This window comes from Gobio gobio (assembly GCF_949357685.1).
Source record: "Gobio gobio genome assembly, chromosome: 11".
Lineage (NCBI taxonomy): Eukaryota > Metazoa > Chordata > Actinopteri > Cypriniformes > Gobionidae > Gobio > Gobio gobio.
The window spans coordinates 25,077,924-25,101,517 of record NC_137104.1 but is presented as its reverse complement, the minus strand read 5'-3'; the positions used below and the strand labels follow the sequence as shown (position 1 = coordinate 25,101,517).

Here is a 23,594-nt window from a genome sequence, read left to right as displayed (position 1 = left end):
CTATGTCTGTTCCATTTCTCCCTCCGCCTGCTTGAGGCACATCCCCAGAAATGACATCTCCCAACTAAAACAATTGCAGTTGCTAAACAATTTGCACTACATGCACAATTTAGACATCTTTAAAAAGAAGACACTTTACAGTTTATTACCCAAACATTAAAGTAGAAAAAAACTTAGAAAGACAAACAGTTATAGAAGTTGAAGTGTCTTGAAGATGATTTGTGCTACAATGAACACTTTATTATTTGATGTAAAAATATATGAAAATAAGCCTGGATGAATCCAGTTAGTTAATGAATTGAAAGGCAAAAGTCTCATCAGTTTATATTTAAAATTTGACGAAGATATCATGAAAAATGGGGTTCCTGCATGCTTTTTTCTAAGAATATGTCCAGGTGCCAAGAAACCTACAGGAGACTTGATAACCTAATGTTATGAAGTGTACTGCAAGCTGTTTTAGCCATCATATATGATGCTTGAATGCTTTTTCAACTATAAAATAATAGGCAGAACCATAAGACTTTGTATTAGTGATTTATTTGTACAACAGAACTTATAAAAATATAATAAAAATGAAATATTAATAAAAAAGAGTTAAACTTCTTTGCAACTGAAAATACAACAAGTAATATAAGTATAATAACTATAAATATAACTAGTAATATAAATAACAATATAATATAAATATATAGCTATAAAAACACACACAATTTGTAAATGTAAAAAAAAAAAAAACATTTACTGGCCTTTTACTGGCCGATTCAGGTCTACAACAGCAAGTGCAGATCTTGAAGAATCTGAAAGCTTTCTTCTCTTTTCTGCTGGTTGGCTGGTGCTCGGATGCCATAGCTCATCTGAAGACTCAACCTGATGCCTGTAGAATGGCAAGGAAAGGAAAGAGAATTAGCACTGCATGTATTATTTCTGTATAGTTTGCCCATTCAATCAACAATCACACTGTCATCATTCACTCTAATTACAGGCCATCCCATGAACAATGAAACTGATGGGCAGTCGGTTAGACAGCATTCATATTGATGGACACCTATACATTCTCACACAGCCCAAGCATCAATCTAACGACCGGCTATACAGTGAGCATTCATATTGACGGCGGCCCATACATTCGCACACAGTCCTACAATCAATCTAATGGCCGGTGATACAGTGAGCATTCAACAATCACACAGATGGTCGGCCGTCCAGAACTTTTCTTTTTTCGTCAATTCGTTTTTTGTAGCATAGGGGAAAAAATGCATTTTATATATTATATATATATATATTTTTTTTTTTCTGTGTGTGCTAGAAAAAATGCTAAATATCAGTATATATATAATCTATACTGGTATATTGTAATTTTTCTAGCACACAGGAAAAACATAAAATAAATACAGTCTCAATATATATATATATATATATATATATATATATATATATATATATATATATATATATATATATATATATATATATATAAACAATTACATGTGTTATATATATATATATGTTTTATTTACACACACATGGGGAAAAATTATTTATACTTTTTCCCCATGTGTGCTAGGAAAAATGCAAAATATCAGCATATGTATAATGCATACTGGTATATTGCATTTTTTCTAGCACACAGAAACAATAAAATAAATACATTCTCACACACATTCTCAATATACATAAACAACTACACATCAACTCACCGGTGTGTTATTGGATCAACTTCTCTGTCAACAAGCACCGTCATCGCTGTCTTGACTCTCCTCAATGTTTCCCACACCGCTGCTTCGAGTGAGCTCAAATAAAGCATCTTCAGCACAATACAAACTTCTTTTGACGATCCATTGGATAATAAATTCCGTCCAGTTAGTAAGATTAGCAAACAGTTACTACAAAGAGACCGTCTGTACTAGCCCGTTAGCTTTAGCTGTCAGATGACGGGGAGGGGTGTGTGTGTGTGTGTGTCACAGTCACACAGACTTGTCTCAGCCTCTCGTGGGAGAGCGCGCCACATTCAAATGAATAAATATTCACGCCCATGTGACAAATACACACATGAGAGGTCTCGTTGGAATCGTGTGTTCATTGGCTACATTTTCTGTCAGTCATGACGATTCAATGCTTTTATTGGCTCCAGATAAACAGACAATATCATTGGATGAGCACATCATGACATCACCTAAAACGAGTGCAATGGTTGGATATTTTTGACTATATCGCGGCTATCTTTGCATGTTTTTGAGTGGGGTTAGTTGTAATATGTTCGTAACATTCTAAGCTTTAAACCCATGCCACTTTATGCTACCGGGAGACTGTTTTTGGTGCATTATTTTATTGCATAACAGTCTAGTATGATACTCCGCTCCGCGGAAATGCGATGTAAACAAAGGATTAACCATCAATATTACACCATTATCGTTTCGTTGGATTAAAAATGCTCTATGGGATGTTATTCAGTGGACCCTCACCTTTCCATTCATTCTGGAATTGTTTGCAGTGGATGCGTGTGTGGCTCGTAATTAGGACACAAAAGGTATGTGCTCTGTTTTTATTTATAAAATCGTTGATGTGTATTGCTTACATTGATGCAAAAATACAGCCGTTATAAGCTTTTCACTGAAAAACAGTGGTCTGTCCTCAATGCTTGAGGTTTAGACCTTTAGAATGATATATAGTTTGTCAAGATTAATGATGTTTTTTTACGTTAAATCTATTAACAAACATTACACTCGTGCTAAAAATAGCGCTTCAACCCGTGCACGCGCTCATGAACTTTAAGGACAACTCCGGTGAAAATTAACCTAGGGGTAATTAACAATTCATGCATTTCCATGTAATTAGATTTCACAAACTTAATTCCTATCAACCAGGGGCCTGTTTCAGAAAGGAGGTTCAACCAACTCTGAGTTTAAACCTGAACTCTGAGTTGACTTACTCTGAGATGGGAAACTCTGAGTTTTGGGTTTCTGAACAGCTGAATTGAGGTAGTTCAATCAACTCTGAGTAGACTGACTCTGAGTTAAGCTCATGCACTCCAACTATGAAAAGCCACGATCAATGGAGCTCGGAAATTACGATTCACCATGGCAACAGCACCCAACAAAAAGACGTTTGCATACTTCTGGGTCAATACACAAGTTTAATTCTTAATTATTTTAATTAAGTTTAATTTTCATGGTATCCAAAAGGCAAACAAAGAATGTGACAGCAGCTAAAAAAAAAAAAAAAAAAAAAACATAATTCAATCAGGAAAAGCTTTAAGCATAAAATGTTCATGGGTGTAGGTTTAATGACTTTACAAACATTTGACATATTAAATAAATATCATTCAGTGTCCAATGTGCAGCAGCTCTTCCCACATAGACCCTTTTCACAGACTGTGATGACGTGTTTTAATGGTCATCAATATCGTACATCCTGCAACGTTTTTTGTATTTTTTTTTTATGTATGTACATTTATAACACTAATACTTTGTATTATATTACTTTTGCATCAAATTACAAAAATCAAGTTACCGCTGCTGTGAGAGTGTTTCTAATACAGTGTCTATGGGAGTGATGGTTAAAATTAACAACTTTCTCTCTTTTCACTGCAGTTATCAATCTTACTTTAATTTTTCCATCTTTTTGAAAGTTGTGAAATCACTATTGTGGAGTTTTTCTTTTGCTATTTGAGCAAATGGAGACACAAAAATATATATATTTAATGTATTCTCTCATTCACCGCTATAAGAGTTAACCCTATGACGACTTCAGCTTCGGAAACCCAGAAATGTGTAAAGGGTCTATGCTCTTTTCACATAATGAAATGTTCTCTGATCCCACCTGTTACATTTATTAATCAGGGTAATGACATTAACATTTGACTTCTACTCAGGCCAGAGTAAATCCAGCCTCAATCCAGCCAAACACCAGCACCACTGACAGATGAAGAGGAGATGGAGGAAGAATATTAACACCCAACAGGAAAAAAGAATAAAGTATTTGTAGGAAATAAAGATGACTATAAAAATGTAAATAAATGCTGTGGTGGTAGTTATGGCATATATCTTGTACTACCATCTGGCAGCATCCTTCCATTCCATACAATAATCCGTTTTCAGAAAGTGTGATGATGGGAATATATGAGTGTCATAAATGCGTCCAACCACTGGAAATCCTAAAGGAAATTCTAATTATCAGGGTTACTTCTAGAGGATTATCAAGTGAACGTCAGGATCCTGTAGAAAAGGACATGCCATTTTTGTCACTTTGACAGTGTCCTCATGATGAAAATATGAGCAATGAATGTTCCTGCAAAGAATTCTTTTCTTACTTTGTATTTTTGTCAAGTGGCAGATAATTTAATTTGTTTTAAGTAAACTTTGCTTACTTTAGATTTAGATTAAATTTATAATTTTTTTTATATTTATACTTGAAATACGACCAAAATACTCAGTAAGAAAAGCATTTGTGGCGTTTGAATGAATGAATAAAGTATTTAAACACTGCTGGTGCTTTAAAAAGGGGGAGGAGAAAAAAAGAAACTCTGGGTTTACCAAAGAAAACCTGCTTCTGACCAGGTTAGGTTCACAGAGTAAGTTACCCTGGTAACTGACTCTGAGTATAAGTTACCTCTCTTTCAGAAACGGGCTTGGCTTACCCTGCTTTCTCGGGTTTGACATACCTCCCATTCTGAAACAGAAAACCCAGAGTTTCCCTTATTTCAGGGTTAACCTACTCAGAGTTTTCACTTAACCTCCTTTCTGAAACAGGCCCCAGCTCACTTAGCACATCGTTCGTGGCTCGACTCGTCGAGACTGATTTCCAAGATGGCTCCTGTCTGTATACGTGTAATGTACTGTCTTTATAAAGTATCTTCTTATTAAACTGTTTGTACACTTACAACGTTCTCAATGCTTCGGTTTGCATGTAGGGACCCTCATTATGCTACCGTGTTAGTGTGAGGCTATTTTGAGCCTTGTTAGTGGTATTAACTAGCGATTTAATTTGACTTATTCTATGCCCCATAGACTAGCGTTATAAGCTAATCTGTTTTTAGAGATAAAACTCTTTACATTCGATTTTCATGAAAACGCATCCCAGAGAACGATCTACTCGGTAACCATGTGTTAATTAGGTTCATTTTTCACCGGAGTTGTCCTTTAAGGGTAAGTCTCAGGTGTAAGGGAAGGGTCAACAGTATAATTATAAATGTAACTACAGAAATTAATTACAGATGTAATTACATATAGGTCATCTTTTAAATGTATGTACACAATAAGTGCATTGTATCAAATTATTTATTTAAATGTTAGTACATAGTAGTTAAGGCCACCTAAAATAAAGTGGGTCCATAAATAGTAAACTATAAGTATGATGTTATGTTCACTTAAAGTATAGCCTAATCGCAGCATATAACTACTAGTTTACTGAGAGTACACTTCAAAGTTTACTTTCATAAACTAAAAATGTATTAAAATAGTAAACTACTAGTATACTTACAAGTTCACTTGTACAGATGCAGTACAACTGAGAAACGTAGCTTACACTTATAGTACCCTTAAACGTATACTTTTATATATTAAAAAGTGGGCCAATTTAGTTCCAAGCAGTATTGAAATAGTACATTTACAACTTAAAATATACTTAATGCTACTTTTTTCGTAAGGGAAAACACACTGTAATAAATTTGAACCCTTTAGAATTATCTATGCACCTCATCTTCAGTGTAATGTTCAACTTTTAAATTGGTAGTTTGACCTAAACGAGAATCCTGCAATCCATGTTTTGGTATTTTAAGCTGCAGCAGGTCATGTTGCAATGTCTGTGGCCTGAGTGAGCAGGTTTGGTGAACAATAGTAGACAAAACCAGGATTTAGTAAATGAATTTTATTCTCTCAAAACAAGAAACAATTAAAAATTCATATTGTGTGGCAATTTTCCCATCTCCACGAACTGTGACTCGCTCCTCATTCGACAACCAGTGTCTGTTGCGTTGAATAACACAACGTGTATAAACATTGTCCAGTCCACTCTGAGTTCAGAGACTTGTACAGCACCATCCAATGGGATCCATTTTTATAACATTTTCTTTATAACAATAATAAAATAAAATATACTTGCAACCATTTCAAGTCAACCTTGAATAAATATAAATTTTCTTCTTAACTCTTTTAGTTTTCTTTTGTCTGTTTGATTCTCTTTTCCTTTTTTTTCTTTTCAAAACTTCAAGATAAGATGAGTGCAAAGAGGTGGAATGTTGCGTTGAATGTCTGAACCGTCGGCCACAAAACCTCGACCCGACCTGAATCCATGGACGCCACTGGATCGGGGGGATGACAGAGCCTCCGGTCCACATGCACTGTACATAAAACTGCGAAAAATTCCCAGATGTCTCTATCAAAACATGCTGTATTACTCAGACGGTGTGCTCAATCCATGTTGCAGACCCTTTTCAACATGCTTGCTTTGAATGAATGAGCCATTCTAGCCATTCACAGTGGAATCATGACAGACCCATTCGATAATCTACAGCTCTGTCTCCACATGAACACAATTATGGCTGCATTTGAAGGGAGAAATGTACAATTTTCATGTTACGCTTTTATATCGAAATAAATATTGTACATGTATTGTTTTCCTCGACCATCTCTTGCTTTTTTTCCATTTATGATATGAGATACAAAGTCTCACCAGGCCACACCTGTAACCGAGATCTGTAAAAATACAGAAGAATATTCTAAAGGATGACAATCACATTGTTATCGTTTTGCATTCAGTCCCTTTGAAAATCATGCACTAGAGAATTTCATATTAAAAATAATACAAACTGTTGAAAATGGCTGATCTGGTCATCCTTAAATAAGTTTCTTGCTCTCTTTCTTTTTTTTTTTCTTTTTTTGCAAGTCTCGAGGAAAATAACCATAGAATTTTTTTTTTTAAAAACAACTTTGCATCCATGCAAAAAAGAAAAGAAAAAAAAAGAAAAAGAAAAATCATAAATTTCATACAGTACATCAACAAAGAGAACATCATACCGGAGCACAAAAAGGTCCATTATTGATTTATTTATTTGTATTTTTTCAGAATTGTGTTGTTTCCTGAATCAAACAGGATCTCTGGCCACATCCATTTCCTCGTCAGATCCAGTGGAGATCGGGCTTGATTTAGGGTCATTCCCATGAGGACGTCATCTCTCCTAGGTTACCCTTTCCTTTTCCATCTTAGCCAAGTGCTTCTCTCTTTTTAGATCTCTTTTGACAGCTTGGTCTACGGTAATGGCTACAACGCATCAAGTTCTAGGTAAGAAACACTGACATCTCTTTGAATACAACAGAGAGTAAACAGCCAGAGTAAAACAGCATCTTCCTTTTCCTACGGTTAAGAGTCAGACTCTGCCGAATCCCTGGCTGCATCTCTTCAGCTGAACGGAGAGACTTCCCGTGGCGTTCTTTCCCTGCGTGTGACAGCAGCATACAATTTCTTTTCGTATATTTTTTTGGCAGAAGGACGCAGGCCTTGTCTTTGCCTCTTTTCGCACTGGCTCAGAGGACACAACATCAAGCATGCAGTGTAACCAGGGCGTGACCCGTCGAGACCCTCTCCTCTCTGTCAGTAGCTGGAGCTACTCACGACGCTCTCTACCGCTCACCTCCTCGTGCCGCTACGACCGAACGTTGGAACTGTCCAGGCCTGAATCTGGAGGTTTACTACTTAAAGGTGCCAAGGTTGGGTCCACCAATGAGGTGGGAGGGAAGAGCTTGTACCAGCCAATCACCATGTTGGTCAGCTCTAAATCGTCTAACAGGATCTGGGCGGCTCCCATGAAGGACTTGTGGTCCATGCGTCCATAGTCCCCCCAAACAATAATCTGTAAAGAAAGACATGATTAGTCAAAGATTTTCAGGAGATGTGATGCATTATCATGAACTAAAACTAAAAAAAAATTTTTTTTGTATGATTTGAATTGAAGCTGAAATAAAATAAAATATAAATATTAGATGAAAAAGTTAAATTAAAATAACTAAAATAAAATAATTTGAAGTACTAAAAAAACATAATGTAAAAATAACTTAAAATTAATTAAAAATATTCATGAATACTATAATAATAATACATATATGTGGTGAAAACATGTCTAGATCAAATTTCATTCCCAAATCAAAAGACAAAACTAAGAAAGAAATTATATTTGGCATAAAGAAAATGATGCCTATTTTTGGGACGATTATGATTTTTGTGACATCATTTTCATGACAATTATGCCTTTCATATGGAAGCTTGTTTCCGCCACAGAATAAAAAAATTAAAAAGGTAATTGAGACTTTTTATCTTACAATTACTTTTTTCAGAATTGCGTGATATAAAGTCGCAATTGCGAGTTTATATCTCGCAATTCAGACTTTATAACACACAATAGCTAAATATAAAGTCAGAAATTTGAGATATAAACTCAGAATTCCAAGAAATTTTCCCCCCTCAGAATTGGACTTTATAACTCGCAATTGCGAGTTCATATCTTACAATTCTGAGAAAAGAAGTCAGAATTGCGTGATATAAAGTAAGAAATGTGAGATATAAACTCACAATTGCAAGAAAAAAAGTCAGAATTGTGTGTTATAAAGCAATTCTGACTTTTTTTCTTGCAATTGTGAGTTTATATCTCGCAATTATGAGAAAAAAAGTCCGAATTGCGAGACGTAAACACATTTGTGAGATAAAAAGTCACAATTATCTTTTAAAATGTTTTATTCTGAGGCGGAAACAAGCTTCCATACTTTTATGACTTTCAAGTACACACTCTCTACCATACTTTTTTGCCTTACATAATGTTCATACTTAGTAAAGTGAGAAAATAAGATGCGTCTCTGATGGTGTTACCTGTAAAACTTTCCCCTCAGGGTTCTCCTCAAACTGAAGCTGCTGTTGATAAAGAGGATCCAGCGTTTTTCTTGCTGTCCGTGTTTTCTTTTTGTTGACGCATTTCCCATTATCCAGCAGATATACTTTTACATAAGGTGCTGCAAATGAAAGATGGCAGGGATTTACATATAAACCAGGAACAGGACTATTAAAAAGCTGTATGGTGTCACGATCAGATTGAGTAATGAGGTGTACCTGGGGTCTGTTTGTTCCCTGGTTTGCCCACCAGGCCTCGAGCTCGAATTACTTCGACATCCAGCCTTTCTTTCCTGTGTACCATACCAATCTGGATGTCACCTGTGGAAAACCACATCCATACTCTTAGAGCAAACAAAGGGTCTCTTTATAGAAAGGTAATGCAGTGCTATGGACAAATCATTTTTGGTACAGATTTATGTGTTAAAGGAATAATTCACTCAAAAATTCTGTCATTATTCAGGTTTTGTTTGATTTTTAATGAAACATGAGAGGTTTCTGTCCATCTATTGAAAGTCTAGGTTTTATTTACATCTATACAATGATCGACGCACATACATAGAGCACATCACATTTGGTAAAGATGAAAGCTCAAATGATTGAGATCACGTTCCGGGTGTGGGTGGGAATTGGGGTGTTAGATCATCACAGGGGAGGCTTGAGATCATCATAGAATGAACGTGATTTCGACCGAAGGATATCCCCGGAACAAGCCCCCGCTTGATGCCTGGCCTGAGGAGATACTGGCGAGCTTTTATTGTAAAGTGAACTCAACAAGGCATTCATTACTTTTAAAGAACAAAAGCTAAACCCTTTGTTACAGTTGTTTTTTGCAATTGACCGTTCGCGAAGACCCGCCCCCTTTAGTTACTGTTGCTATGTCCGACAAGCCGCGCTCTCACACCACACACACACACGTTCTCACGCAGTGAAAAACACATCGCAGAGCAAAGAGGATACTGCCAACGCACTGACAGACAGGACAGAGCAGGTTACTTTTAATATGAAACAAATTTTGTCATTTTTAAATAAATGTAAACAATAAATACTGTTTAGTGGCTCTTTAATGTGTGGTGACAGGTTGCCGTGAACCGATCATCTCGTCCTTCTAGTTCATTTATAGCATTAAATAAACATGAACTTCAGAAGGAATGTTGTTTCAATTGCGGAAAGACATCAGTACACATTGTTTTTTTAAGTTCAAGTCCGTCAACGTTAATCTACAAACTCTCTTGACTGCTTTGTCGGACAAAAATGGCGGATTCGGCGAATGGTGGATTATGATTGGTCAGATCACCTGTCAATCAAACTTGCGGCGAAGGGTGAATTGGTGTGAGAGAGACCCGACAAGTCAGCGAGGGAGACAAAAAAAAAAACCCTGTTATGTTGCTTTGTATTGTTTTCATTGTGCACTGTTTTAACTGTAAGGAGTTACTGCAATTTCTTTGGCAATCCAAATGTAAAAATATTGCAAGCATAAGAATACGATTATGTATTCCTAATTTTACATTAAATCATACAGGGAATACAAACACTAAACTCTATATGAAAACCTGTAATAAATAAGTAGCCTAATACTATTCTGAGACGTCATGTTAACCTTGAAAGCCTGACAAAAAACTGCTTGTAAAAGATACATTGAGCACTTTCAGAAGGTTTTTGTCAGCTGTGGTACAGCGCAAGTGAGGCTCTACTGGAATTTACAAATTTATTGTAATGTTGCAAATTGCCATGATTTACTAAACCAAACGCTTAGTCAAAATAAATCTACTGTCTCTTATTTTTAAGCATCACTAAGAATGGTAAAACATAAATGCTGTCGGCCAACATCAGTTAAGAGGAAATATTCACAAAATTGTCATTCAGTATCAATTAAAAATAAACATACTACTAACAAAAGTAACAAAGCACCAAAAAGTGTTTCTAATGAATAAATGTACATTTCCTATGTTTTTTATTTGCGACAAATATTAAATAATGTAGTCACAAAATTGACAAAGGCTACTAATGTGTATCCTATATAATTCACATTTTTTGCTGTTTTTTATTACATTGCAAGGAGAAATACAGGTTACAATTACATTTGATGAAATACAGGTATTAATTAGTAGCCTACCACATTATAAAGCACATGCAATCTATGAATAAGTAAGCACAGATCGAACACAAATTTGACATTTAATATTCTGTTTGAACCAGCGTTTCTAGTATGGAAGGTCTGGTACGTAAGTCGCTAGTGTGCCTGCTGAAGCCAGGCGAGCGAGGTTTTACTCGCACAACTCTTACTAGGTGGCCTTCGTTACATAAACAACAAATGCTTACATAGGCTATTGATTACTAAATTTGGTTATGTGAATGTGATTTTAAAGAATCATTAAAGCCGCGTTTCCACCGCAGGAACTTTCCCCAGGAACTAGGAACTTTGGGGTGGTACTCTGTGTGTTTCGACCGCAGGAACCGGGGTCTAAATGAAGTACCGGGTAAATATTTCCCCCTCCGAAAGTCCCTGCTAGCGAGGTAGTACTTTTTCAAAGTTCAGGAACTTTCGGGGGTAGGACTGGGCGCTGAACATGCTGATCGGTTGAGCTCACGCAGCATTGTATTTCAACCAACATTTTTAAAAGTCTTTTGCGAGGTTCGTTCTGCGTTCAGTAAATATCAGTCTTGCTCTTTCTGTCTGATGGCGCGCGTTCATCTGAGCCATCTCACGGTCAATGTCCGTAATGGCTGATAACATACGCTGTCATTTTAAATCTAGCTTTACGAGCTTTCAGAATACGCTTTAGTATCAGTACTCGTCTCTTTTCCGCTGTTTTGTTAATTACCTCCTTAGTAAACCAATACATATATAACCAGCAAAACGAGCACAGCTTGAATCTCCTCCATACTTGTTATTGTTGCAGACAGTGTCGCACAAAAATGATTACTGTCCGTCGCTGACAGGGAGGAGCAGTCAGACTAATTTGCCTAATCTTCACGGTACTTTAGACCGCATTGGAAACGCAGACAGTAGCAGGTCTGGGGGAAAAAAGTTCCTGGTACAAATTGTTCCGGGTTATTTTTGGTGGAAACGGGGCTTTTGATAGTACTTCATCTTAAATTAAATATGTTCTGAATATAAAGCGACCATGCCGCTTCACAAGACTTGAATTAAGCTGCTCGCCATTTTATGACGACTTTATGACTTTTTGGATCATCTAAGTTTTGGTAACCGTAAATTTCAATGGAGGGAGGGACAGAAACCTCTCATGTTTCATTAAAAATCTCTTAAAGATTTAATTTCGAAGATTAACCAAAGTATGACATGAGATAGAGTAAATGTTGCCCATATGAATCCAGTGGGTTAATAAATGTGATGGGCTTTTTCCAAGAAAAGTACCTATATTTAAAACTTTATAAACTATAATCACTGGCTTCCGGCAATGACTGTATGCACGATCACGAGAGTCACGATGTTACAAGAGTTACAAGATTCAGGATATTATTAATATATCTCTGATTGTGTTCGGGTGAATTAAGAAAGTTATGTACACCAAGGGTGAGTAAATTATGGGATAATTTTAATTTTTGGGTGAACTATTCCTTTAAGTCCAACACATACATGTTTTTTTGCCACATGCGTTACATGTACAGTGCATAATGTAAATTTCATCATCATAGTACGAATAATGTATGTGCATAGCCCAATTGTTCTAGTATACTTTGTATATTATAAATACTACCCAGCAAGCAATTTTGCATTTAAAAGACGTCTAATAGCCGTCCAAATACTGTCCTGACGTCTATGCTAAAAAAAGGCAAAATTTGGGCTGTCAGTGAAAATGTAATAGACGGCTAACCATAGCCCAAGATTAGACTAGTCATCTAGAACATGACCATGTCAAAGAAATGAAACCAAACACCTTGTAATCACCGTTGACTTTGCTTACATGATGGAATATCATACATCTCTCAAGTTATTTTGGCAAATTCAAGATTATTTTAGCTAGAAGTGGGTTACTCGTAGCCGGACTATATCGGGTCTATAGTTAAAGGGTTAGTTCACCCAAAAATGAAAATTCTGTCATTAATTACTCACCCTCATGTCGTTGGACACCCGTAAGTGCTCCGTTCATATTCGGAACACAAATGGAGATATTTTAGTTGAAAGCTGATGGCTGAGAAAGGCTTCAGATAGGCCTCCATTGGCATTCAGTACATTCACACTTCCAAGATCCATGAAAGGCACTTAAAACGTTGTTACAAAGTCTATCTCACCACAGTGGCTCTACAATAATCTTACGATGCGACGACAATAGTTTTTGTGCGCAAAAAAAAAATCAAAATAACACCTTTATCCAACTTGTTCTCGACTTCCGTGTGTGCCTCCACGACGCATGCGTGAGAATATGACGCAGATCCGGCGCTCGGACACATGACCCAGAAGCGATTTGTTTACAATCAGAGGAAGACGCGCGTGTCTAAGCTGTTGGATTCTACATTGATCGTGCTTTAGGTCTCGGCGTAGTGCTCAAAATGGGGCTTAAGTGTGTATTTCATGGATTCCCGAACACCGGCGCTACGTCATATTCTCGCGCATGCGTCGTGGAGGCACACACGGAAGACAAGAACAAGTTGGATAAAGGTGTTATTTTGATTTTTTTTTTGCGCACAAAAACTTGTCGTCGTATCGTAAAATTATTGTAGAGCCACTGTGGTGAGATAGACTTTGTAACAACGTTTTAAGTGCCTTTCATGGATCTTGGAAGTGTCAATGTACTGAATGCCAATGGAGGCCTGTCTGAAGCCTTTCTCAGCCATCAGCTTTCAACTAAAATATCTTCATTTGTGTTCCGAATATGAACGGAGGTCTTACGGGTGTCCAACGACATGAGGGTGAGTAATTAATGACAGAATTTTCATTTTTGGGTGAACTAACCCTTTAAACAAAACCATGAAATGACGGCTATTGCTTGCTTGGTACGTTTATATAGTATACCATCCATGAAGGATATGCGTTCGGCTTTATGCATACGCTAAATGTTTGTCAAAACTAAAGTTTACTTTGAGCGGTACTTTGACAGTGTTTTATATAACTCCAAAGAGAGTTGATCATATATATATATAAAAAATAGAGACTCATGATACTAACCCATTGGAGGTGTGGCCAATGTCTGTCTCCCTGCCAGCTGTGCTGGGCCAAGACCATCCAAAAACTCCGTGAACTGGCTGTCTGATGAGATCTTCACTCCAGGGAAGATTAGACTATTAATAGATAATGGACAGAAAATCAGTAAACTTGGTGCTAATGTCTTCTTGCAAGACATTAGCACATTTCTTTAAAGATATCATCACTAATGCACACCCGGCCGACCAGCAATGGTGGTGATGACATAATGTGATTTATGGAGAGGTGGACCATCGTATTCAAATAGATTTTTACAGTACTTACTTTCCAGGTTTTGCCTTTTCACCATCATCTGTGGTCTCTCGGCTGGGCTGTCGTGTCATCCTGCTCTTCATCTCAACGGCTAAACCCGTCTCCACACTCCGCTGGATTGCCAACCGCACCGGCTTCTTCTTCTTACCCTCCTCTGAAAATTACAACAAGGGGAAGGGAAGATGAGAAAATAAGACAAATGCGTGACACTCCCACCCCACAGAGTTTTGAGTCCATCTAGAGTAGTTTCATGGTCTTGGTCTTGTCATGAACTTGGGAGCACTGGACTGGACTTCAACTCATGCATATGATCTGCTCTGAGCTATTGTGTATCTCTGGACTTCATTCCCCTCAAAGAATATTTACATTGTCTGAATTGTTTAGAGCCTCTTCAGGTCTCTGTGTTGACTCAGACTCAACTTACTCAGGTTTTGGCCTGGACTCAGACATGAATGAGCAGGTCTGGACTAGAACACTGCCACCCCACATGCATCTGCCATTAGTTGGGAAAACTCATAGTCCCATCACAAACGTATGCCAGAAGAGTTGAGCCAGAAGTCAACGTGTCGGACCATTCCTTATAGTTTACTTATAGTTGTCTGCTCATCAGACTGGGTTGGAGAAAGTGTTTTAACACTGGAACACATTTCACCCATTAAGAAAAAAAAAAAAAAACATCGTTGACAACTACTGAATGAAATACTTAAAAAAAAGACATGTTTTGACCAGCAGGGGGCATCAGCCCGTCACTCTGAGCAGCAGGACGTCCTGAGTGGCCCCCAGTCAGCTTTTACACATCCATCCATCCATCCATCCATCGACACAAACGTACATCACTCATATACGGCTCTCTGGCTTTCCAATGGTTACAAACACTTCACAGCCAAATTTTGCACTGACAAACTAAGCTTTCAAAAACACAGGACATTGAAGAATTTGTCACACCTGGTATGTAACTTCATTCTTACCTCCGTCTGCCTCGTCAAAGGAGTTCATGCAGGGGAAATAGAAAGCCAGTGCCTCGAATGAGGCAGAAAGGCTAAGCCGGCTCTGCGAGCGCTGCATTCGCATGCCGGGGAGAACGGCGCTGCCATCCTGCCCTTGTCTGCCCATTTTACCCCCGCGGCACCCTCAAACACCTCTAAGGACACTGAAGAAGGGTAGCAGATGTCTATAGCTGATGCTGTGAGACGGTTTCGGAGAAGCAAGTTTGGTAGGATTGTGTTCGGTAGAAGCTGCGAGTCTTATTAGTTCTCAGGTTGATATGCGGTGAAGATGACTGTCTCCTCTGCAGCGCACTACTTCTCATCTAAAGGGGTGGGAGGGGGAGACGGTAGCATGTGCACGTGGCTCACAGAGGATGTGGCCAATCAGAGGCACAGAAACTAAGAGACCCCTAAAACGCTTCTCCAGGAGACAGAGCTCTGCCTAGAGATATGGCTGCACACAAACACATGCACATGACTTGCCTTCTGACTGCAGCTTCATCAGTCACTAAACACACACACGCACACACAATTATATGTGCACAACAGTGTTGAGGAGTTACTAACTTGATTGCATTTTTTTAGTATCTTGACAATAATTCAGCTATTCTCATGCAGCTTTTACAGTAACAAGCTACATTTCCAATTAAATGCTCCATCACTGCTTTTTATGTCACTTTGTTTTTTGTCGCAGCTGTACAGCAGAATGAACAGAAACAACAGATGGATGCAGACATGAAGTCAATCTACCTTAAACTGTACTTGCAGCTGAACAAGATGATGGAAAACACTTTCTCAAACTAATAAGATCTAATCTGATTGCCTTATTTAACATCACTTCTGAGACTAAGGACATACTTTTATTTTATTAGTCTACTGTATTATATCCTGCTTATACCCAAGTGTGCCACACGAGTACTGAAAAGTGAAGCCAATGCGTCTCGATCGCCCCCAGGAGACTGGAAGCAGTATAGGTCATAAACCCTGCCCTCTCCATGAAATGTAATGGGACATAGACAAACTAAACAATCCATTTGCACTTCAAAGATTTCCAAAGAAGGTTTCTGTCATTTTAGGCAGTTTTTATCATGCTGATGTAAGTTCAAGTGTTCGTTCTTTAAATAAGTTTGGTTTTAGTTAGTTATTTGATGCTATATAAATGTGTGTGTGTGTGTGTGTGGGGCGGGGGTTAATTTCTACATTTCCATAATATTTCACAAAAAGTTGTTAATTAGGCGGGAGTGTAGGCGAGACTTTGGTATCGCAGCTCAATGTCGCGCTCACTACAGCGCAGACTCGGGCTCCAAGATGTCAGCACCACTGGCGGCTTCACTTACGTCAACGGAAGAGAGTGTAGGCACGTCGTCCAATTTCTTTTACAGTCTATGCCTATACCATGGTCATTTTCCAGCATGGGCAAATTGAAGCTGTTATTGATGTTTGCATCGCAATAATTGCCTGGTAAAATTGACGGTTATTTACGGCGCGTTAGATCTAGCATCCTGCCAGCTTTGAATCAGACACAGTTCACAATCTAATATTGTTATATCACACACCCATATTTCCAAGTCTTCTGTTATAAGTATTGCAAACATTGCAATGTTCTGCTCAGTAAGCCTTATCATTAATAAAAAGGAACACTAGAGCTTAGTTTTGTTACTGAACAGGCATGAGACAACCATTTAAAACCTGACAATTCCATTTTTTATGGATTTTTAGGCAAATAGACACTGCATGCACCTTAATGAAGACAAGACATTCAGCTTAAATGCGAGATCAAATCTACACTACTATATATATATATATATCTGTATATATATATATATATATATATATATATATATATATATATATATATATATATATATATTATTATTTTATTTTTTTTAAAGTGGGTATGTTGAAATCATCAACCCTACTGCATACCTGCTTAAAATAGTAACGTTTCAAACCTTCCTATTTAAGTCTGAAGAATACAATTGTGACTCATATCCCCGCTCAAACCTCAACATGTCTGACAGTAACACAAATAGTGCAGTGCACATAAAGTCTAACAGAGCACAGGGAATAACTTCCCAGCACGTTTCTCGTGTCATTTCTTATTAAGTACACAATCCAACAAACCTAAAATACCAGCAAAGTGCTAAAAATAACTGGGTGGTTGAGATCTGTAATGCAAACCACTGCCTAATAAATGTGCAGTTTATATTAAACACTAATATTGCAACAGTGCAGACAGAAGACTCTGATCTGATATTAGACTCACTGTGTGGTCTCAGTGAGTCGTAACAAACAAAAATTATGCTGGTTTAACTCATTGTTTCAGACAATCTGTATGCATTGACGTAGCACACCTGTAGGGCCTTATGTCTTTAGATGTAATATGTTCAAAAGTTTGGGGCCAGTATGATTTTTTTTATTGTTGTTTTAATGCTGAAGCTGATTTTTCAGCAGCCATTTCTTCATTGCCAAATGATCCTTCAAAAATCATTCTAATATGCTGATTTGCTGCTCAAGAAATGTTATTTAAAGGGTTAGTTCACCCAAAAATTCTGTCATTAATTACTCACCCTCATGTTGTCCCCAAACTGTAAGACATTCGTTTATCTTCTGAACACAAATTAAGATATTTTTGATATGTAATCAAGCAATGTAATTAACACTTTCAAAGATCCAGAAAGGTAGTTGTGCACAAAATACAAACATAAATAACGACTTTATTCAACGATTAAGTTAGTTTCCTACGCAGTTTACGTTGCTCAGCTCTTGTGTCATCATCACATGCATGCATCGTGGTGCTCACGTAAACAGCTTCGGCCAATGGTAAGCCGGCGTTCTGGCATTGCTCTGACGTAACTCGTAAGGGCTGTACTGTATTTACTACATCAACAGCGTATGAGACTGACACAGACGTGAAGAAATTGTTGAATGAAGTCGTTATTTTTGTTCGTTTTTTGCGCACAAAATGTATTCTCGACGCTCCATAAAATTAAGGTTGAACCACTGGAGCCGCATGGACTATTTTAACGATATCTTTACTACCTTTCTGGACCTTGAAAGTGTTAAGTTAAGTTTAAAAAGACATTGCTGTCTATGGAGGGTTCCGAGAGCTCTCAGATTTCATCAAAAATATCTTCATTTGTCTTCCAAAGATGAACGAAGATCTTACGGATTGGGAACAACATGAGGGTGAGTATTTAATGACATCATTTTCATTTGAACCCTTTAAAGGGGTCATCAATTGAGAAATCAACTTTCCCTTGAGCTTTTGATATATAAAAGGTCATGGTAATAAGAATATCCTGTAAGTTTCAGAGCTGAAAACTTCCTTGTTAGTCAAAGAAAAGCTTTTATAGACACCAGGCCCAGCAAACGATCGATTTCAGGATATGCCACACCTTGACGTCATCGTGTGGTGAAACACTGCCTCTGCAGAAGAAGATCAACGCCTACCTCATTATTGCCTGTTTAGCCCCGCCCACCGATTCGCACATGTAACATAGGCCTAGTATTAAACCATCGAGCTACAAAGCAATAAAATAAATGCCGTTGAGGATTACAAAATATTGTGCAGGGATTGGGTTCAACAGTAAAGCAACATGTAAGTAACTGTGTTCATTCTAATGCCTGATCTGAAATGTGATGATTCACGTAGTCAGATGTTCTTTGTCTGTGTGTCAGTAAATCAGACCAGTGACTAAACATCAACTTGTGTTGTTTCTCTTAAATAATCTGTTATTTAACAGTGATTAAATTCTATAAAGAAAGCGATCAAAGAAAGCTCCCTTTGCAATGGTTTGAGCAGTGCACGCTGGAGCTGTCAATCAAACAGGAGAGTTTAACAGTGACTCCTGTTTTATTCAGCGAATCTCTTAACTATATCACGTTTGCACTGTTAGTGAAGATGAAAGCATTCGTTAGTGTACATAAACTGGGTTGCAATGACGAGATCACTGCTTTCATGCTGTGTGATCGGCTACAATGATCATCACTGCAACCTTTCATGCCACAATCTTAATATAATGCCATAGATCTAAATATAATGCCATAGGTCTAAACGTAAAACACTTTTCACGATTAGTTAACCATGAGAGCTGTAATAGTAAAAACGCGCTAAAAGAGAGAGTAATACTATTTCAAATGGAAAGATGTTAGCCAATCACAGCAGTGGGTGTTTACACTGAAGTATCACAGCGGACACACCCCTTAAATCAGAGCGTTCAGAGCAGAAGGCTAAAATCAGGGTAGGAAAAATGCCTTTTATTTATAAATGATGACATTTTTTGATGTAAAAAGCATTCTAACATTATAAGTGCACCCCAGGAAACATCATAAAACAATAAAAAAACACAGTTCATGACCCCTTTAATACATCATTGCTAGATAATAGTATATATATATATATATATATATATATTTAGAATAAAACCTAACAGGGATATTCAAAACACTCAGGAGAGCTTTAATGGTCCATTAAGTACAGTCTCTTGAATAACAACCAGGTGTTAAAATGGCTCTTTACCATCATATCATTTGCTGAGATATTGACTTGACTCTATGACCCTTAACCTCTTCTCCACAGAAACAGATGGACGTAGTGAGCGGTCAGCATGTTATTAACACCTGGACCACACGGACCGTAAATGTAAGTCCATTACTCCACAAAAAGTGGTTTACACAATCCTGTAAAACAGCCTTTGACAGGGTGTTTAGAAAGGCTCTGGTACTGAGCAAAGAGCTTTGGGAAAGTTTTCATGGTCCTGCTTTTCATTTATCGGCTCCAAACCCTAGTGAGCTGCTTACCTAGAGAACATTTTAAGGCTATTTTAGGTTAAAGGTTCTATTATAACCTATTATATATCGTATGCACGCCCAGCTCTACAGGCTTTTTAAATGTAGGTAGACAAAATCATGCTGCCTAAAATGGTAAAGGCAAACTCAGCTGATAAACCCCTATTTTTGTGGTGTATAGCGGTGAAGATGTACAGTTTCTAGTTTTTCCTTTCAAAGCCATTTTTGCGCTACAAGATTTTATTTATTTATTTTTGCAATATGTATAGTTACCAGAACCATCTGAATGAACTGATTTTCCAAAAATTACATATGAGAGAGGACTGTTTAGGACAAACCGAATCACTAGAATGAATAAGACTTAGAAGACTCATAAGCTCAGGTCACAAGACTGTGCTATCACCATCGTGGAAGAAATAATCACTCTTAATAGTTAGACAAAGCTGCACAATGTGGGCAAATAATCTGTGCAAATCATCGAATGCTGTCACACACAACATTCATAGAAACAGCGATCACAACTCTGGAAAACTATGAGTCATTACAGGTAAAAACACACTTTACAAACTTATATGCACACCAGATATGACTATTGTGCAGTTGTGTTTTATTTCCCGACTATTAGTATATTCTGGTAGCTTTAATGTAATGTAGCTATAACTGTAAATAGCTCCTAGGAACAGCATGTTATCTTTCTGAGGAAAAACAGCATGACCCATTAACAACATGTCCTCACTACCTGACTGAACTAATGACCTTGAAACCCCTGAAACAAACACACTGTAATATCACAAGCAATGATAAACTGGACAGGATGACAAAAGCCAATGGCCTGGTCAGAAAAATATTATTAATGCTGTTTGCTAAAACGGGTATCTCGTCCCACAGCGTTTGTCCATGAATGTTGCTTCAAATCATTCAGCGTATATTAAGTACTTTAAATGATCTTTGTGGTTTGGTGTTATTTTTATGGTTAATATACATGCATCATTAGGTGTCACTCAAGAGATATATGCTCGAGAACAGCAGGATTTTACATCATGCCATACTGACGTACACAGCCAGTGTATCCTCCTCCAGACTGTGTGTGTCTGTGTGTGAAAAATCAGAGGAATGAGGAGGTTTATTTTTAGCTGTATATGACTGATCTGGCAGGAAATAGAAAGGAGATGATCTTTAAATACGTGAGGAACAAGCATTGGGTGTGAGAATGAGCCTGTTAAGTATGGAAACATGTCGATCTGTACAGCGGGAGAATGAATCATTACTGCATCTACTGCAGCACAAAAATATCCTGAACCTTGTGGAAGTACAACATTCATATAGTAGACCATGTTTAGCTGCCCTAAACACTATACTTTTAGAGCTGGATTTATGTTTTCCTAAACACAAAAGAAGATATTTTAAAGAATGTTGGTAACCAAACAGCTGACTTTGGTAATTATTAAGGGCTTTCGCACCAGGTAATCCTAGGAACTTAGTTATAGGAACTAGCCACCAGGGTGGTTCCCCGAGAACTAAATGTTCCCCTAGGGCCATTTTCCTGGCTGCATTCGCACCACCAGTAGGAGCTCTGAAGTGACATATGCTGCGCTTGTTGTTGTGACTTTTATTTTGATGGTGCGGCGAATTGACGGGTCTGAGAATGCCAGAACCTGAGCACACAGCTCTCACATTCTCAGTCTTCATTAGTTTACAATATGTTTAACAGTCTTGTCTAATACGTTATTAGATAGAACTGTTATAGAAAGACAGTATATGAAAATGTATTAGCATTTGCCGTGTGGTTGATGTCCAATGTCGCTAGCTGAGCAGAAATACATTATCATGTTTCGCTTGGACCCCTCAAAGTTGCGTTGGATTTTCTCTTTAGCGTAAAGGTTGAGAGGTCCATCTATCACTGTTTTCCATATTCGTAGAGTTCGTTTCTGGAATAAATATATAGGCTATAATCTGTGAGTGTAGACGGCTTTTTTTAAATGGTGGATGCTTGTGTTTCGCGTACGTTCGGCCAATCAGCGTACATTTACGTCAATTGTAGTTCCTATTGTGCTGAGTTAGATCCTACTCTGAAGTAGGAGCTAAATTAATTCCCCCAAAAGGACTTCCTAGTACTAAAATCATTCCTAGTTCCTGCGGTGCAAACACACCAAAATCCGGGCACTTCCACCAATAGTTCTAGGAACTATGAAAAGGTTCCTCCAGTCAAAATTTCTCAATGTCTTCTTTTATGTTCCACAGAAGAAAAAGAAAGAATGAAAGAATGGTTGGAATGGAGCATGAAGAATCATTTTCACACATTGGCACCTCTGTGTCCAGACCTTAAATTCAAGTAAAGTTTTTGGGATGGAGTAGACTTGACTCTTGCATTGTCAATACAAGATCTTGACCAAAAATGGATGCACCTCTTGATGGAAATAAATGTTTTAATGTTATTTCCACCTACTAGGGGTTGCACAGACTAGTCGACTTTAATGCTCTGCCATGACGCTTTAAGCTTGATGTCGACTAGTCGCTGGCCTATAGAGGGCGCAACAGGATAAGCCATTTCCTGACACTAAAGGCTGATTTATACTTCTGCGTCGGACCTACGCCGCAAGTTATGCATTGGTTTTCATTTATACTTCTGGGTTGTTGTCCGCGTCAATGTGCAAATACACATGCAGACCGCTCGTAGGCAGTGTCCACGGGCATGTTGATGGTGTAACCCACAGTATCAAGAAAAGCCGAAGAAGAAGCAGCTTGTTGTGTACATTGCTGGAGTAGAAGCAGCATCGACCATTCTTGCAGCTTGAGTTGTTGTATCTAATACAAATTAAGCATCTCTAGTTGATTAGTAGAGTTAAATAAGAGGCAATCTGGTGCTAAAATGCGTTTTTGAAATCATGCAGAGTGCTCGTGGCCGCTATTTTCAGTATCGGTGGCTCGTGCACAGACAAGCACTTCAATCGATTGCTGTTGTGGAGACTTTATTCACGAAATGCACCCTAACGTGTCCCTGTTCTTGATATACAATCACTGATTAACATCTTTGGTTTTAATGAGAAAATAAATAAAATATGCAATGGCGGATTAGAACCCAGAACCACTGGCACGCTTAACAAAAATTCTTCCACTAGACCATCAAGAGCTCACACACACTCACAGCGGATCTATGTATTTATTCACTAACATAAGCCGCGATTCCACCGCAGGAACTTTACCCCGGAACCAGGAACTTTGGGGAGGAACTCGATGTGTTTCGACCGCAGGAACCAGGGTCTAAATGAAGTTCCGGGTAAATATTTCCCCCTCAAAACGGCCCTGCTTGCGAGGTGGTACTTTTGAAAAATTCGCGAACTTTCGGGGGTGGGACTTGGGCGCTGAACATGCTGATTGGTTGAGCTCTCGCAGCATTTTTTTTTCCACCGCCATATTTACAAGTCTTTTGCGAGGTGGGTTTCGTGGGTTCTGCGTTCAGAAAATATTTTCTTTGCAACAATGGAGTTCAACAAAAAATTCGACCGATGGACCGACGACGAGGC

General features: G+C 38.0%; 1 protein-coding gene across 1 annotated transcript in view; it reads right to left on the bottom strand.

Moving 5' to 3' along the window:
• Positions 1-5,853: 5,853 nt before the first annotated feature.
• rims2b (regulating synaptic membrane exocytosis 2b) overlaps positions 5,854-23,594 on the bottom strand; it is a 107,435-nt gene continuing 89,694 nt past the window's right edge. Inside the window, exons 25-29 of the mRNA XM_079829520.1 lie at positions 14,306-14,447; positions 14,006-14,118; positions 9,094-9,195; positions 8,857-8,996; positions 5,854-7,846 (exon numbers count right to left, since the gene is read on the bottom strand). Coding sequence (XP_079685646.1) covers positions 7,640-7,846; positions 8,857-8,996; positions 9,094-9,195; positions 14,006-14,118; positions 14,306-14,447 — 704 coding nt within the window. The 3' untranslated portion in view covers positions 5,854-7,639. The remainder of the gene's footprint in view (positions 7,847-8,856; positions 8,997-9,093; positions 9,196-14,005; positions 14,119-14,305; positions 14,448-23,594) is intronic.